This window comes from Trichomonas vaginalis, chromosome III (genome assembly GCF_026262505.1).
Source record: "Trichomonas vaginalis G3 chromosome III, whole genome shotgun sequence".
In the NCBI taxonomy this organism is placed as follows: Eukaryota; Parabasalia; order Trichomonadida; family Trichomonadidae; genus Trichomonas; species Trichomonas vaginalis.
Window position 1 is genome coordinate 906,749 of NC_067205.1, and position 16,577 is coordinate 923,325.

At 29.4% G+C, this 16,577-nt stretch overlaps 5 protein-coding genes across 5 annotated transcripts, besides 3 other annotated features; 3 read left to right on the top strand and 2 right to left on the bottom strand.

The window, feature by feature from the left end:
• Nucleotides 1–7,860: part of a mobile genetic element that runs on past the window's edge.
• TVAGG3_0617090 (keratin-associated protein family) lies at nucleotides 1,131–2,225 on the top strand (the record flags this gene model as incomplete). The annotated part of the gene is made up of 1 exon (XM_051240216.1): nucleotides 1,131–2,225. The coding sequence occupies one exon, from the start codon at nucleotides 1,131–1,133 to the stop codon at nucleotides 2,223–2,225; it is 1,095 nt and encodes a 364-aa protein (XP_051086803.1).
• TVAGG3_0617100 (uncharacterized protein) lies at nucleotides 2,585–3,247 on the top strand (the record flags this gene model as incomplete). The annotated part of the gene is made up of 1 exon (XM_051240217.1): nucleotides 2,585–3,247. One exon carries the CDS (start codon nucleotides 2,585–2,587, stop codon nucleotides 3,245–3,247), a length of 663 nt encoding a protein of 220 aa, XP_051086804.1.
• TVAGG3_0617110 (uncharacterized protein) lies at nucleotides 5,009–5,896 on the top strand (the record flags this gene model as incomplete). The annotated part of the gene is made up of 1 exon (XM_051240218.1): nucleotides 5,009–5,896. One exon carries the CDS (start codon nucleotides 5,009–5,011, stop codon nucleotides 5,894–5,896), a length of 888 nt encoding a protein of 295 aa, XP_051086805.1.
• Nucleotides 7,861–8,959: 1,099 nt separating the features above from the next.
• On the bottom strand, nucleotides 8,960–10,525 carry TVAGG3_0617120 (DNA/RNA polymerases family; the record flags this gene model as incomplete). The annotated part of the gene is made up of 1 exon (XM_051240219.1): nucleotides 8,960–10,525. The coding sequence occupies one exon, from the start codon at nucleotides 10,523–10,525 to the stop codon at nucleotides 8,960–8,962; it is 1,566 nt and encodes a 521-aa protein (XP_051086806.1).
• A 2,074-nt stretch (nucleotides 10,526–12,599) lies between these two features.
• Nucleotides 12,600–14,508: a mobile genetic element.
• A 758-nt stretch (nucleotides 14,509–15,266) lies between these two features.
• TVAGG3_0617140 (uncharacterized protein) lies at nucleotides 15,267–15,899 on the bottom strand (the record flags this gene model as incomplete). Its single annotated transcript, XM_001319377.1, has 1 exon — nucleotides 15,294–15,899. The coding sequence occupies one exon, from the start codon at nucleotides 15,897–15,899 to the stop codon at nucleotides 15,294–15,296; it is 606 nt and encodes a 201-aa protein (XP_001319412.1).
• A 73-nt stretch (nucleotides 15,900–15,972) lies between these two features.
• Nucleotides 15,973–16,090: a mobile genetic element.
• The last annotated feature ends 487 nt before the right edge of the window (nucleotides 16,091–16,577 follow it).

Sequence of the window (16,577 nt, forward strand, 5' to 3'; positions counted from 1 at the left end):
CCCCACTATCTGGATCGGTCATTGTAATTGTTTTTGTTATAGTATCAGCTTTATCTTTAACTTCAATCTTTTTTCCATCAGGATATTTAAACCAAAATTCCAAAAATTCGATGTTGTCAATCTGTTCATATTTTAATCTATCAATTACATTTTTAATACCATCTGAAAATCTTATGAAATGGTCATTATATGGGTTTGATTGAACTAAATTTGAATGAAGTGAAATATAACCTGTTGATGAATATGACACTGACTCATATTTTCTGAAAACACTAAAATTTATAACATGAATGAATTTCTTATTCGTTGAATTTATGAATTCTTGAGGTAATCTTATTCTAGTTTTATTTATCACCGGAAAATAACGCTTTACCATATTTTTAATCGTAATAAAAATGTCAATTATCAATATTATTTCGAATAATAGCTGTGAATTAAATTTAACAGTTAGCGGAATTTATAATGTTACTCTCGTTTCTGTGAGTGGTAAATTTAATCCCATTCTTTTAGACCCTTCAGATTATATATCATTTATTAAAGATGACCTTGAAAAAACGTATGATATGTATATAAATAATGTGATAGCGAAATGGGATATTAACATGATTTTAAGTTATTTAAATGAATCATTTATCGTATGGTATGAAGAAAATTTTAAATCAAAACCTGATAAACTTTTTGAACTTGATGAAATAAATAACCTTATTAAATTCCCGCTGAAAATTAAATTTTGTACTCCTCATCTTCGTTCATTGTTGGGAATATTAAATTTTGAAAAAGATGTTGGGGATGTTTTGTATTCTGACACTGGTTCCAATTTCATTTTAATCAAATGTGATAAAGTTAATACCCCAATGAGATTTTCACATCAAACATTAGACCCTAACTCTTACCCATCAATACAAAACATTTTATCCATCAACTTAAACACATTTTCTTTATCATATCCGTTTCAATTATCCGGGAATTCATTTATTCTTCATTCAAAAGATTTATCAAATATTAAATTTAGAATAACTGACCTATTTGATTGTGATTTAGAATTCATGAATGAAATATTATGGCAATTTCAAATAGAAAAAATAGCTGATGAGATAACAGATTAAATATTTATTTTTAAATCATAATAAATGATTAAACAACAGCAACCACAACAACTTAAGGCACAAAACACCCAGGTCCTTCAGACCATTACATACGCCATATATGCATATAATTCAAAGACGGCAGAACAAACGCAAAGGTTGAAATATGGAGATTTGGAGATAGTATTGAAAAATGAACATTTCGAATTCGTTTGCAAAGGTGGTGCAGTGATATCAAATATAAAAGAAATTTTATTTATGAATTCAAAAATTAAAGGAATAACGGATGATATAACATCAATTCCACCAGAAGAACAGAGATATTACGCATTAAATGCATTTCCTAAAGTTTTGAAGGTTGGAAGATTTAATTTAAATGAGGAATTCATAGAAGGTTTCTTAAACGACATAATGAAGAAAGCAGATAAGGAATATGTGGATAGTGAGTTAAATAAGAAAGCAGATAAGGAATACGTTAATACTGAGTTAAATAAGAAGGCAAATTTGGTTTATGTTGATGAAAAAGATAATGAAATTAAAGAAAAGGTTGAATGGTATCATGAATGGACATTGGAGACTTTTAAAGTTAAAGCTGATACAGAATGGGTTTCGGGATGTTTAGACCTTAAAGCAGATAAAACTTATGTTGATGAAAATTATGCAAAGAAGTCGGAAGTAAATGATGTGATTACAAGCATGAAAAATGAAATACTTCAAACATTATATCCTGTTGGTTCTATTTATACGTCAATGAACTCAACAAATCCTTCAGAAGTTTTAGGTTTTGGTATGTGGAAGCAGATTGTAGATAAATTCTTATACTGTGCTAGATATTCAAAGCAAACAGGAGGTTCGAAGAAAATTAAAGAAGCAAACCTTCCACCACACACTCATACAGGAACTACAAACTTTTCTGGTGACCATATCCACTCATTAAGAGACCACCCATTATACAACTCAGAATATGAAGCTGGCAATGATGTTTTATCTCCAGATTATAACCATTCAGCAAAAAAGACTTTTCGACCAACTGAACCAGGAGGAAATCATGTCCATACTTTCACAACAAATCCAACAGGCTTGGGTAAAGATTATATGCCACCATTTGTGACTGTATTCGCATGGTACCGAGTTCAATAAACACACTTGAGCCCAGACCTTTGGGTTAAGGCTTACCGAATGAACTAAATATATTTTATGTCTGTAATTAATTAGGTAATGAAGTAGCGGATGAACTGCAGAAATATATATTTTATCGTTAAGTGACTCAAAGAGTCCGGAGACAAAGTCTCATGGTTTAGGTTATTCAATAATTAATTATTTTTGAAGAACTGAAGGTGCTACCATGTTACCATGTGCTACCAGGTTAATTAACTTCTCTGAAAAAATGAGACAACATGACATTTTGACAACATTTACGAAAATTTGATGCAGTACAAAAATAAAGTTAGTTTTAAAATTATTTTTATTTATTTTTTATTTTGTATGTAAGAACAGTAATGTCGGTCGAAGCAAAAACATTCACGAACAAATCTAATGGTGAAACATTCACAAAAGGCACTTATAACGGTATTGAAGTCTTACGTAGAGACAAGGATGGTTACATTAATGCAACAAATATGTGTCAGCAGTTTAGGAAAGACTTTAGAAAGTTGTTGGAAAATAAGTCCTGGGAAGAGTATTATAAGGCATTTTGTGAAGAATATAGCAACAGTCCGAATTCCGGCGGTTGCTTTTTATACAAAATTCATGCAGGAATTCCTGATGAAATCAAACAAGTTAGAGGAACGTATGTAGACCCAAGACTTATAAACTATATAGCAATGTGGGCTTCTCCAAAATATTGCATAGCAGTTGGAAAAATTATGGACTCCATAGACAAGAAAGTTCATGAGAAATTAGATGAAGAAGAACTTGAAGATACAGTAGAGAATGCTAAACCTTTGTTCGAACAAGAAGTTAGAAAAATGCGCGAAAAACAATTAGAACATGAACGTGAGTTATGTTATGGTTATAGAGATTCTCCATTTGAACTAGACCAATGGGAACAAGAAAATTTAAAGAGAGAATTTAGAGAATATGAACTCGCTAAGATAGCATTAGAAGCTGCAGAAAAGAAGTTAAAAGCTTGGGGTCGTTTTGTACAAAAATATTGTGAGTAAATGAACCATTTATTTTTGTCATAAAGACGCAACGTGGCGGGGCATAGCCCATGACCCAAAAATATATTTTATCGTTAAGTGACTCAAAGAGTCCGGAGACAAAGTCTCATGTTTTCAGGTTATTCAATAATTAATTATTTTTGAAGAACTGAAGGTGTTACCATGTTACCATGTGCTACCAGGTTAATTAACTTCTCTGAAAAAATGAGACAACATGACATTTTGACAACAGTCCTGGAAATATATTTTATCGTTAATGTTTACGTTAATGGTTTCAGGTTATTCAATAATTAATTATTTTTGAAGAACTGAAGGTGCTACCATGTTACCATGTGCTACCAGGTTAATTAACTTCTCTGAAAAAATGAGACAACATGACATTTTGACAACAGTCCTGGAAATATATTTTATCGTTAATGTTTACGTTAATGGTTTCAGGTTATTCAATAATTAATTATTTTTGAAGAACTGAAGGTGCTACCAGGTTAATTAACTTCTCTGAAAAAATGAGACAACACGACATTTTGACAACAGTCCTGGAAATTTGATGCAGTCCAAAAATAAAGTTAGTTTTAAAATTATTTTTATTTTTTTATTCCTATATAAATGACAGCAACAAACAACAACAGCAACTATATCGTTTCTGATGAAAAAGTTATTGATTCATTAGCTGAGGAATTAGTTGTGGCAGAAACTAAAACCCTCAACGAAAGAATTGGTGAAAACAAGATTGATTTACATAACTACCTCAAACACGATGGAGGAAGAGGAAGGAAAACTGGTATGGCTTTATTAGTAAATAAAATTTCAAATTTAACGATTATAGATGTTGATATCAATAAATCATACAATGATGAACTTAAAGAAACAGTTAGAAAAGACATTTTATCAAAACTTTCGGATAAAGATGTTATCGTTAAAACCGCTTCAGGAGGTCTTCACATTTATTGCAACACTAATTTCTTCTATTCAACCTCGAACAGAATGATTAAATGTTATTCCTGCAATGATTATGATATTGATATAATGACTTCTATGGCTGATTCAAAGCGTTCATTAGTAGTCATGGCTGATTCAAGAGTTCGCAAGAATGCAACAGAACCAATCAATACATACTCATTCATTCGTGGAAGTTACGATTCAACATTAACCAGAACAGTGAATGATATATTAAATGATTTGAATATTAAGGTAAGAGTTGAACAGAAGAACGAAGAAATAAAGACTATCATGAATGAAAACAAAGATGTAAACATTGACGATAAACTTGCCCAGAGCATTGTTGATGGCATCAGTGATTTTGAAGTACATAATGACGGTGGAAACATGAATTTAGAAAAAGAAGTTACATTATTCACACTGTTTCAAGCAATTAATTCGTTACCGGATCATTTAATTAATGAAGCATACGATAACGTTTATAACTTCTGCAGCTTAACAGAAAATGCAAAAAGTAATTTTGAAAAAGCACGTAGTAGATATGCACATTTAATGACTTCTCCATTTGTTTTAGTGAAGATTCTAAAACTATACCAAAAGGAATATTATGATGAATATGTTTTACCTTTATTACGTAAGCCAAAAATAACATTTGATATAAAACTTGATGACTCGTTTTTGATAACAGATATTAGACGCAAAGCTGAAAATCATCAGTATAAAAACAGTTCTGAAGTAATTGAGGATTTATCACGTGTAATCCGTTTTGTAGATTGTGGAAATAAATATTTCATTCAAAAGGACTATAATATTCATGATAAAATGAATCAAATATCATTCGTTCTTCAATCAAACATGAAAGAGTCACTCAAAATGATTAAATTATTTAAAGAAGAAGGTAAAACAATAACAGCATGGGATGTACTACTAAATCAATTATCCTCATTAACCGTTAAGGGTGTTTGCTTTAAATCTGATTCTCCAGATGTTTTCTCAACGTTTCAAGGTTATAAATACAACGTTCTCGAAAAGCCTGATTACTCAAAAATTGAGATGTTTATGAATTTCATTAAAGAAGCCATTTGTGATAATAACGATGAAGTGTATAAATACCTACTCGGCTGGATTGCATCAATGATTCAACATCCTGGAATCAAGAATGAAACAGCAATTATTTTGAAAGGACTTCAGGGAACAGGTAAAAACAGATTTACAGACATTATTTCTGAACTCCTCGCTGGTTATTCATGTAAAAACATTACTGAAATAGGTGAGCTAACGGGTAATTTCAATTCAGTTGTTGAAAATAAAATGTTTCTTGTACTTAATGAACTCAAGAATGTAGGTGAAGATAGACTCGCAAACTTCAACGCTTTGAAATCAATTATTACGGATAATGAGATAAGAATTAATGAAAAGAATCAACCCAGAAGAACAGCACAGAACGTTGCAAACTTCATTTTCGTAACTAACAACGTCTACCCTGTCAAAATTGAAGTTGGAGACAGAAGATACGTAGTTTTAAGGGTTAATGGTAAATTCAAAGGTCAATTTGATTACTTCAAGAATTTGATGGATTCATGCACAAAGGAATTTTATGATAACCTTTTAACATATTTTATCAATTACGACCTTTCATCATTTAATGTACGAATCATACCGATGACTGAAGCCAAACAAGATTTAATTGAATTATCAACAATCCTTTAGATGTATGGATAAATACACATTATGATGAATTGTGTGCGGGTATGACGTGTAAAAATGCTCTATTCTGCAAACCATCAGACATGAAAGACAAAAACTTTCAAATGAGCATTAAGGATAAATGTGATAGGAAACATAGAAGAATAGACGATAAACAAACATGGTGTTATGTTTTGAAAGAAGAAATGAAAGGATTATATAAACAGGTTGAACCAAACGATTATGAGGATTCATTTACTGACGATGAAATACCTGTAAATGATGCTTTATAAAGTATGATTTGAATTTATTTTTGCATTAATCTTGCTGTGTTGTCAAAATGTCATGTTGTCTCATTTTTTCAGAGAAGTTAATTAACCTGGTAGCACATGGTAACATGGTAACACCTTCAGTTCTTCAAAAATGCTTCATAAGTGCCTTCCTCCTGTTGTGTTGTCTAAATGTCATGTTGTCTCATTTTTTCAGAGAAGTTAATTAACCTGGTAGCACATGGTAACATGGTAACACCTTCAGTTCTTCAAAAATGCTTCATAAGTGCCTTCCTCCTGTTGTGTTGTCTAAATGTCATGTTGTCTCATTTTTTCAGAGAAGTTAATTAACCTGGTAGCACATGGTAACATGGTAACACCTTCAGTTCTTCAAAAATGCTTCATAAGTGCCTTCCTCCTGTTGTGTTGTCTAAATGTCATGTTGTCTCATTTTTTCAGAGAAGTTAATTAACCTGGTAGCACATGGTAACATGGTAACACCTTCAGTTCTTCAAAAATAATTAATTATTGAATAACCTGAAAACATTTACCATAAAATAACTGATAACAAAATTTTATTTTTATATAAATGGATACCCCACAAGCTCAAAATTTACCACGAATCATAACAAGGGAGGAAATGATAAAAATGATGCAAGAACCCAGAAGGGTTCGGGAAGAGGAATAAAAATTAAATTTGGATTGAGTTTAAAAATTCATCTTTATTAAATTCATCTCTTCCAATCAATTTATTTATTCTATTAAATTCTTTTATTTTTGCTTCACTCAGTTTAAGGATTGAACGGTAAGTTTCTAATTTTTCGATTATTTCTTTCTCTCTTTATCGTTTTCAACCCCACCGCATTGCGGCTTCTTTTTGTAATAGCATATTTTTGATTTAATTCTGTTTAGTTTCTTTTATATTCATTGTCTGGACTCTTGGCTGCTTTGTTGTCACTCATTTCTTACGAAATAAAAAAAATTAAATATTATTTAAATATAATGGAGTAATAAATAAATCGGAATTTCTATTAATTTATTGTCAACTTCAACTAATGCATTGCCGTTAATATATCTAACAAATTCAGCTATTGTGTCAAATCTTCGTCTTCTTTTTGTCATTGATTTATCAGTTTTTCCATAATCGAGATGAATCAAAACTTTATCCCCTTGTTTAAAATTCATGAGCCCCGAATTAATTTGTTCACGTTTAACATCATTCAACCTTTCCATTTGCTTTCTAATATATTCCTATTCTTTTGAAATATCATTTTTCATTTCCACTGGTTTCATGTTTATAGTTCTATGCCATGTATTATTGTAATAATATACTAACTGTTGTATGATGGAGTCATGATTTCCATCCCAGTATATCTGACCGTTAACCCCTAACGCATCTCTAAGAGTTCTCATTACCGCATCAACTATTTTATTATGAAACGTATATGGAGAGGATGAGAAGTAAAAATTAATTTGTGGGAAATAATGAGCCATAGTTGCCTGAAATCCTTTATCGCCATCACCCCTGATATTATCTACTCTTTCATGATCTAGTAAGTATTGAATAGCTCTTCTTGTTTCCTGTTCTGTTTTCCCTTTCACCGGAATGCAATATAAATATCTAGTGTTAATGTTAATGGCAAATAAATAAGTAACGTTTCCTTTTGAATATTCCAGATGATCGATTTCGTATGAATATGGATATGGAGCAAATGAAGGGCGACTAAATTTTTCCTTTAACGGTTGAATTTTCGGGTCAGTTGGTTTATTTAATATCTTGAAACCCTTTTTAAAATCTTTTTGTTTCTTTAATGTTTGAAATGGATATAATAAAGTGAATGATGAAGGATTAACTGAAGGAGGAGGCGGTACTGTCGTTGGAGGTTTTGGTATTGCAAGTGGTTTAATTTTATCCGCTTTGATTTTGGATGATGAAGTTTTAGTTGTTGATTTTCCTTTCATTAATTCTGGATGTATTCTATTCATTTGTTTTAAATATGCTGTATATAAAGGTTTGATATACTTTCCCGCTTCGAGTTTATGTTGAAGGATGAATTCCAAAAGTTGATCTTCATTTAAAAGTCGGGCTGAATATGGTTTAACTAATGAATCATAAATTAAAGCTTGTGCTTCATTTATGGTCTGAAGGACCTGGGCGTTTTGTTCCTTTAGCTGTTGAACATTTGCTACTTTAGACCTCGGCTTTGGTTTTTGTGGCTCAGGATTATATAAATTATATAATTCATCAATATCTTCTTCTGTTAATACTTTATTTTTGAAATCTTTCAACTGTTTAAGTTGTGATTTAGTTTTTCCCTTTATATATTCATTATTTTTAATTTTGTCTTTAATTTCAGAAATTATTTTATTATGATATTTCAAAATTTCATTTTTATAATATGGATAATAATATTCCATATCATCACCCGTTATATAGTTATTGTGTTTTTGGAGATATGATTTTAATTCATAATAATTAAGAAAATTTTGATTAAGTACTAAATCATCAATTAAAATTTTTAAATCTGTGTTATCCATTTATATAAAAATAAAATCAATGTTTTAAGGGTGCCCACCTCTTTGAATCATAGTATCAAAACCATTATTTACATATTGAATCGCATCATTAACGGTTCCTTCTTCTAAAACGGTATCAAATGGTGGCGGTTGTTGTTGCTGTTGATGCTGTGATGGGATTTAAAAAATTCGTTGTGGTTGATTATTTGGAATCTGAAAGTTAAAACCATTTGGTATAAATCGATTTGGTTCCTTTTGTCTCTTCTGTGGCATTTCATTAAAAATAAAATTTTAAATTGTATTAAATAAATGGCATACAACATCCATTTTCACAACATACAGCCTTAGTGTGTGCTCCTGTTAATGCAGTCTTACCAATTGTTAAGCGAGTCATTGACCCGTTTTTAAGTTGTAAATTAATATTTTGACCATCAAATATCACTTTATCATTTATTATATCCAAATATTTTTTAGGTGTTAATTGCTTATTTTGTCTTAAACTAACACCCTTCATTTTTTGTGCAATCTTTTTAAAATCACTTCCATCAATTGAACCGTTGAATGATGTATAACACTTAGGACATAAAGCAACCATGTTATCACCTTGTTTCTCAATTGCTAAACCCAATAATTTTTTCTCATGTGCTTTTTCTTCAGCTTTATTCTTTAATTTAGGTTTAAATTTCTCATCAAAACAAAAGAAATCAAATGGTGCGAATTTGAAAATGTTTTTATCATAAAATTGTTTATCGGTAACAATTGCTTGAAATGCTTGAGTGTTAGGAAGATTTGGGTCGCCAGCGATTGCCCAATAAGATGAATCAGTATCACCTTCAATGAAATGAAAACGATTAACATTCATGCATTTATACATAAAATCATAAATGAAAACCAAATACCAGTATTTAGCATTATCTAAAGTGAAGAATGCCTCTTGTAAACATGTATCACATCTATAAAATCTATCTTTAAGCATCACTTGATATGTATCTTCACCTATTTCTCTTATGTTTTTAAGCTTATTTGACATACATGCAACGCGTGCCTTCTGTGCATTCATTATTTTAGTCTTTGCGTAATTTTGTGTATTCATTGCATCGTAACCATATGATCCATTAAGTGAAATTTTGCAAAATAAACTTTTTCCTTTATTTCCTTCTAATTCAGCCTTTTGTCTTTCGTTCATAAATTTGTTCGCAAATTCATTAAAACAAGTATTTTTCGTAAATGTTAAAATTGATTGAATATCATCGATAATAAAATTAAACCTGTCGATTAGATACCATAGATAATAAGAAGAAAATGGTTGATATTGGTTGTATGTTGATGCTAATTGAGTTAATTTTCTCTGTTTCTGGTCAACTGGTAAATTGTTTGATTTCATGTAATTATACATAAAACTGCCAATTGTTTTTTCATCTGTGATAATATCTAAGTTTCTTATTATCGGTAAAAAGTTTATGTAATCATTAATGTATTTTTCATCAATGTGACCCTTTACTTCAGCCACGAATAAAGTATTTTTCTTCTTAATTATTCCCAGTGCTTTTGCTTTCTTTGTTGCTGTATCACAAATGATAACACCATTCAATCTTCCCGGCATATACATTTTATGGTCAGTATATTGAATGAAATCATGAGGATTAGATGAAAATGATGAAGGATATAATGAATTAAAGTCAACACCAACGAAATGAGTCATAATGTTGGTGGTGTCCTCATTTGATACAGTTTTAGTTTCTGGACTATATGAAAGTTTATTAATGTGCGTGATTCCTTTAAGATTTACTCTATGTTGAACATTTGATAAACCACCAGTAATTCCATTACGGAGAATGTGATAAGCTTCAACTGAATCTAAAGTCATTGGTAAATTATTTTTTAATGCGTAATTTCTTAAATTGATTCTTAAACGTTGAACATCTTCATCTTTATTTGATTTTACGACATTGCAATAACAACACATTAACTGACAATTTTCTTTGGTATGTGGTTTTTCATTATCGATTCTATCTAATGTTGGTTTATTTGCATATGTAAACGCTTTACCACACATTTTGCATTTAGATGAAAGGATTAAATCGTGATAGTATTGAAAATCATCCATTGAAACATTATTTTTAGTATCCCTTTCTGCTTTTTCATCTTGTTTCTTATATGATTCAATTTTATATTTCCAATACTTTTTCGTTAATTCAAAACTTGATTCTATCTCTTCCTCAGGATATTTTTCATTAGGATTAAAGTCTTTATATGCTAAAGCGTAACGAATCATTGAAGCATTCGATGATAAAGAAAGATTATGAAGCATGTCAATTTTATAAACAAATGTTTCTTCAATAATTTTATCAATTGGGTCAATCATAATTTCAACATCTTTATTGCAATAATGAATAAAATATTCTAATCTATTCTTAAAATTTTTAGCATCGTTGAGATATATTTGATAATCACTATCTGATATAGTTTCTTGAGTTAATGCTGAATAAAATGAATCTTTCGTGAATGGTTCCTCTTTATATAATTCTTCTTCGTAATTTTCCCATGTGATGAATTGATAAGGGAAAAAGGATTTAACACGTGATTTATTGTTTCCGAAATCTTGAGTGAATTGGTCTAATGTCCCACCCGCTATATAATTTCTGATGTCAATAAATCTCAATTCATATGGAACGTTTGTTTTCTTTACAATGATTTGCTTAAATTGTGAAGATGAACCCAGCATTGATTTTATTTTCCATTTTGCAGTGTTTAAATCACGAAGAATTAAATTTAAATCAAACTTTCCCGAATTAAAACCTATGATATTCACTTTATTGAATTCCTCATCTAGAAGTTCTTTAAATGCTTCCTTCTGTTTTTCATTTAATGTATGAGACAAAGTCCCCGCCGTTTGGTCCGTTTGCGACTTCATTAATTCTTCATATTGTTCAATATTTGATTTAGCAACTAATGAACAGGTTGAAAATAAAAACTCAATCCAATCAGAAATAAAAGAATCACTCGAAGTTAAGCAAAAATTCCTCGTATATGTTTTATCATTTAATTTAACCGTTGATGATACCATGAATGGTTTTAAGTAAGCGTTCAAAGTTGCACACTCAGAAAGTTGTAATTCTTCTTTAGTCTCTAATGTTTCGAAGTCAAAAGTAATATAATATCTTGTCGGTTGATAATATTCCTGCAAATTATGAGCTAATAACCACTGATATTTATGTCCACGTCTTCTGGTTGAGGATCACAATAATAGAAATCAATATTAACATTTAACATTCTCGCTAATCTCTCACTTTCTGATGAAATGTCAAACCCTTCATATGAATCTATTGCTTCATTTAAATAACTTCTACGAGTTTTAGGATTAACACCATCAGGAATGTTATAGAAGCGTTTAAATAACCTTCTACCTTCTGCTCTATTTTGATTATCATTCATTTTAGCTGTTCCGTTTTTGTTCATTTATGTAAGAATAAAAAATTAAAAAATAAATAAAAATAAAGTTTATTTTTTAAAGCCCATAAAATGAATTAAGAACACATAAATTTTTATCATTTGCGACGTGACGAATACATTTTAATTTACTCAAGAATGCGTACCCTGATACATTAAATCTAATTCCTGTCTTATTTAATTTCACAACTTTGAAAAGGAATGTATGAATAGCTATAAAATGATGAGAAGATGTTTTATGGGTTGCTTCCATTTTTTCTGAAATAAATGAATAAATATAATGTTTATAAGTTTTCATATCTTTTATATTCTTAATAACGAATGGTATAGACCTTTCCACTTCGTCTTCCTTCGGTGCTGTTCTTTCATATGAAACATTATTGGTATCTTCAATAATGAAACCACAATCACACAAAATTTTATATGTTCCAATGGTTTCTTTTGATATTTTATCTAATAAATCAAAAACTTTATCAACACCTGTGCATTTATTTAATTAATTTTATTATTTTAATTATTTGATCATTAAGTCTCATTGTTTTACAACATCCCCATTCTCTCATTATCTTCGTTTAAATTAATATCTATTTTTAGATTTATTATTATATGAACTTTTGTTTAGGTTCTTTTAAAATAAGTTTCTTTGCGAGAATTAATTATTTTTTGTTTTCCTAAACTTACACATTTATAATGAACATTCAAGCTAAATCGACATTGTTTTGATAATTAAATATGCATTTAATGAAAATATTAATTGTCACTTTTTATATTTGTTAATGAAAATGATTTTTAAGTTATAAGGTGCCATAACAATTGACAAAGAGTTATACATTTGTACAAACACATTTGTACACACTAGCATATTGTAGCAGTTTATATTACAAATAAAGATTCGCTTTATTTTACGAGTTTCAAATTTAGATCTGAACCATGTTGAAGATCTTTCAAATCAATACGACAAATACATTTGTATACACTAGCATATTGTAGCAGTTTATATTACAAATAAAGATTCGCTTTATTTTACGAGTTTCAAATTTAGATCTGAACCATGTTGAAGATCTTTCAAATCAATACGACAAATACATTTGTATACACTAGCATATTGTAGCAGTTTATATTACAAATAAAGATTCGCTTTATTTTACGAGTTTCAAATTTAGATCTGAACCATGTTGAAGATCTTTCAAATCAATACGACAAATACATTTGTATACACTAGCATATTGTAGCAGTTTATATTACAAATAAAGATTCGCTTTATTTTACGAGTTTCAAATTTAGATCTGAACCATGTTGAAGATCTTTCAAATCAATACGACAAATACATTTGTATACACTAGCATATTGTAGCAGTTTATATTACAAATAAAGATTCGCTTTATTTTACGAGTTTCAAATTTAGATCTGAACCATGTTGAAGATCTTTCAAATCAATACGACAAATACATTTGTATACACTAGCATATTGTAGCAGTTTATATTACAAATAAAGATTCGCTTTATTTTACGAGTTTCAAATTTAGATCTGAACCATGTTGAAGATCTTTCAAATCAATACGACAAATACATTTGTATACACTAGCATATTGTAGCAGTTTATATTACAAATAAAGATTCGCTTTATTTTACGAGTTTCAAATTTAGATCTGAACCATGTTGAAGATCTTTCAAATCAATACGACAAATACATTTGTATACACTAGCATATTGTAGCAGTTTATATTACAAATAAAAATTCGGTATTTATTTTTATAACTTATTTTTTATTACATAGATTTTAATTCTAACCGAAAAATATTTCTAATCTATTTATATACATGTATTTTACTTAATGACATTGATGATATATGCAATTTATATGCACGTTTATCAATTATCAATATGAGCCATTGTATTGTTCATGGTAGTAATATTTGAATTTTAATAGTTGTTATCAACACCACGTAGCTTTTTGTCCTAAATTTATACTATTTGGTTCCGAAATAAGATTATAAATTTTTAAATTTAAATTCGACTTTTAAATACACTACTGATCGATTGCTTATATTGAGTTTCTGCTTTGCAAACAAGTTGAGGTTATAATTGTAAGTTTATTTGTATGAAATAAGAAATAATATATGTGACATTTGGATTTTATGCTACCATTTTTCTAAACAGGTGGTAGTGAGTCATTCACTTAAATATTGAGTAATCTTCAATAATGTGTAACGAAGATTTCTCTGAAACCATTAAAATAACGTATATAAATAATCGTATGTCAAAATGTGTGCCTATTTCAATTTTGCACACATTTTGACAGAAATTTGAATGAAATTTAGAGGTTTTTCTTCAAATTTGAATGATGCTTGTCAGAAAAAGTGTCAAAATGTGTGCAAATGTGTGCTATGTTTTTTTCTCAAAGAAATTTTTTAGACTTCGACAAAAAATTTTTAAAATTTTTATCTGAATCTCGGTGATACATGAAACTAATTCCATTAAGCTTTAATTTCAAAACGAATAAATTAACTCAATCTGAATAGTTATACTCAATCTCAGAATAGTTAATCTGACTTGGCAACATTTCACTAACAAATGCGTGTTTTTCTGTATCGACCTGCTTTCCGTCATATATTTCCAGAGATTATTCTCTTGTTGTTTTTCACCATTAGTTTTATCTTGTTTACTATCAAAATCGTCAATTTTGATAGAAAGGTGGTTCTGAAAACATAAAGAAAAATCTGTAAATAGGACAATATAAATGAGAAGGATTTTATTTCTTAGATAATTCTATTATAGCTTTTTAAGGATTCTTTGATTCATAAATTTCCGAAGATCTCAATTTAGATCAAATGATTTTGGAAAAATACTCTTTTCGATTGGCAATAATAGTAATTTTACAACTTTAAGCATTCTTCTCTCCATGAAAAACTTTCAACTGTTGGAGTGAGGGATTTTTCTTCTCTATAAATCAGTTGAAGATAGCCTATATTAATTCTTTTCGACTTCTTTTGATGTTTTCAGAAAATTTACACTTTTTCGACGTTTTGTCAGGGGCGTGAAGCGACCCAAAAATGTCGGAAAAGCGTAATTCTCAGATATATGATTATTTTTGCTTTTAATGCCGAACAGCATTTGAATCAAAAATAATCGTATGTCTGAGAATTTTAGTTTTGCTGAAAAAAATAGTAGAAAATATTTTTACATTATATTTTCCCATCTAAAATATCTCTGTACCATAGATGTTCGTAATCATCATCTTCTATCATTTCACTCACTCGATCCGGCTCATTTCCAATATAATAAGTTCCAAAAATAGGATGCCAAGCATCTCTGATAGCGATTGACAATCTATGGAGAGTTTCAAGATTGTAAAGAGCCATTTCATGTGTGTCTGGATCTCTGATCAAAAAGTCTTCCCTTTTAGCTTTATCAACATCTTCTTGGACACGCTTTAGTTCATCTTCAGACAAAATTCCTTTATGTCGTGGTATGAAAACATGTTTCATATAGGTTTTGAAAGCTTGATAGTATCTCAAATCGATGTTTGTTCCAGCTCTGAATTGATATTGTTTTGCTTTCCAGAGTGTTTTAGTGTACAAACCAGGAAAGGTCTCTTCGAATGCGAAAGATAAATGAATAAAGAGAAAGTACTCATGTTTTTTTCTTACTTCGTTCTTCTTTTTGAAATTTGATAATTTACGTTCTGGCCATTTACCAAATGATAAAGGATCAATTTTATACATATATCTTAATACAAATTTTTCGAAAAAGCCATACTCTTCCCATATCTCAGATTGCTTGTGATGCATTATAAATTTTGATCAAATTTTATCGTCATTTAAATTCAATTTTCTATATCTCTGGGCATCATAGATAACCGGCTAAACATCACAAAAACAACCTTATTAGAACTCAAATGTATGAATTATCCTGATTTTAGGTTCTCAATATAGTAGCCTTAAATGTACTTTTCTGAAGGTGGTCTATCGTCTATAGGGCATGCTTATATTGAATCCAAGTCAGTCAATAATTTTGAGAGACATATTTATTAATATTGATAAGTATCATATATAGATCTTGATTTTCTGGTTTTAAATGGCTAAAACGTGATATGCTCTCAAATTTTCAATTTTCCAAATCTTTGGATATCATTGATAACAAAATAACACTATATTTTGAATATTTTAGACATTAACAATGGGCTTCGTTTGGCCGGACACTAATATCATTAATGGGAAAGAATAGAGCAATCTTAGACTTAAAAGAACAAACAACATGTGCTATATATGTATTAATACTGTTAGACTCGATCGAAATATGTGATTATATAAAATGATTTTTTTTTAAATAGTATGCTACTGGACTAGCTTAAATCATTAAATATGCTCAAACAATAAACTGATAGACTATTTTCTAGTACAAAATCAAATCTAATAAAATTTACTCATATTTTTTCAGTTAAAATTGCAATCTTCTCTTGTGGAATT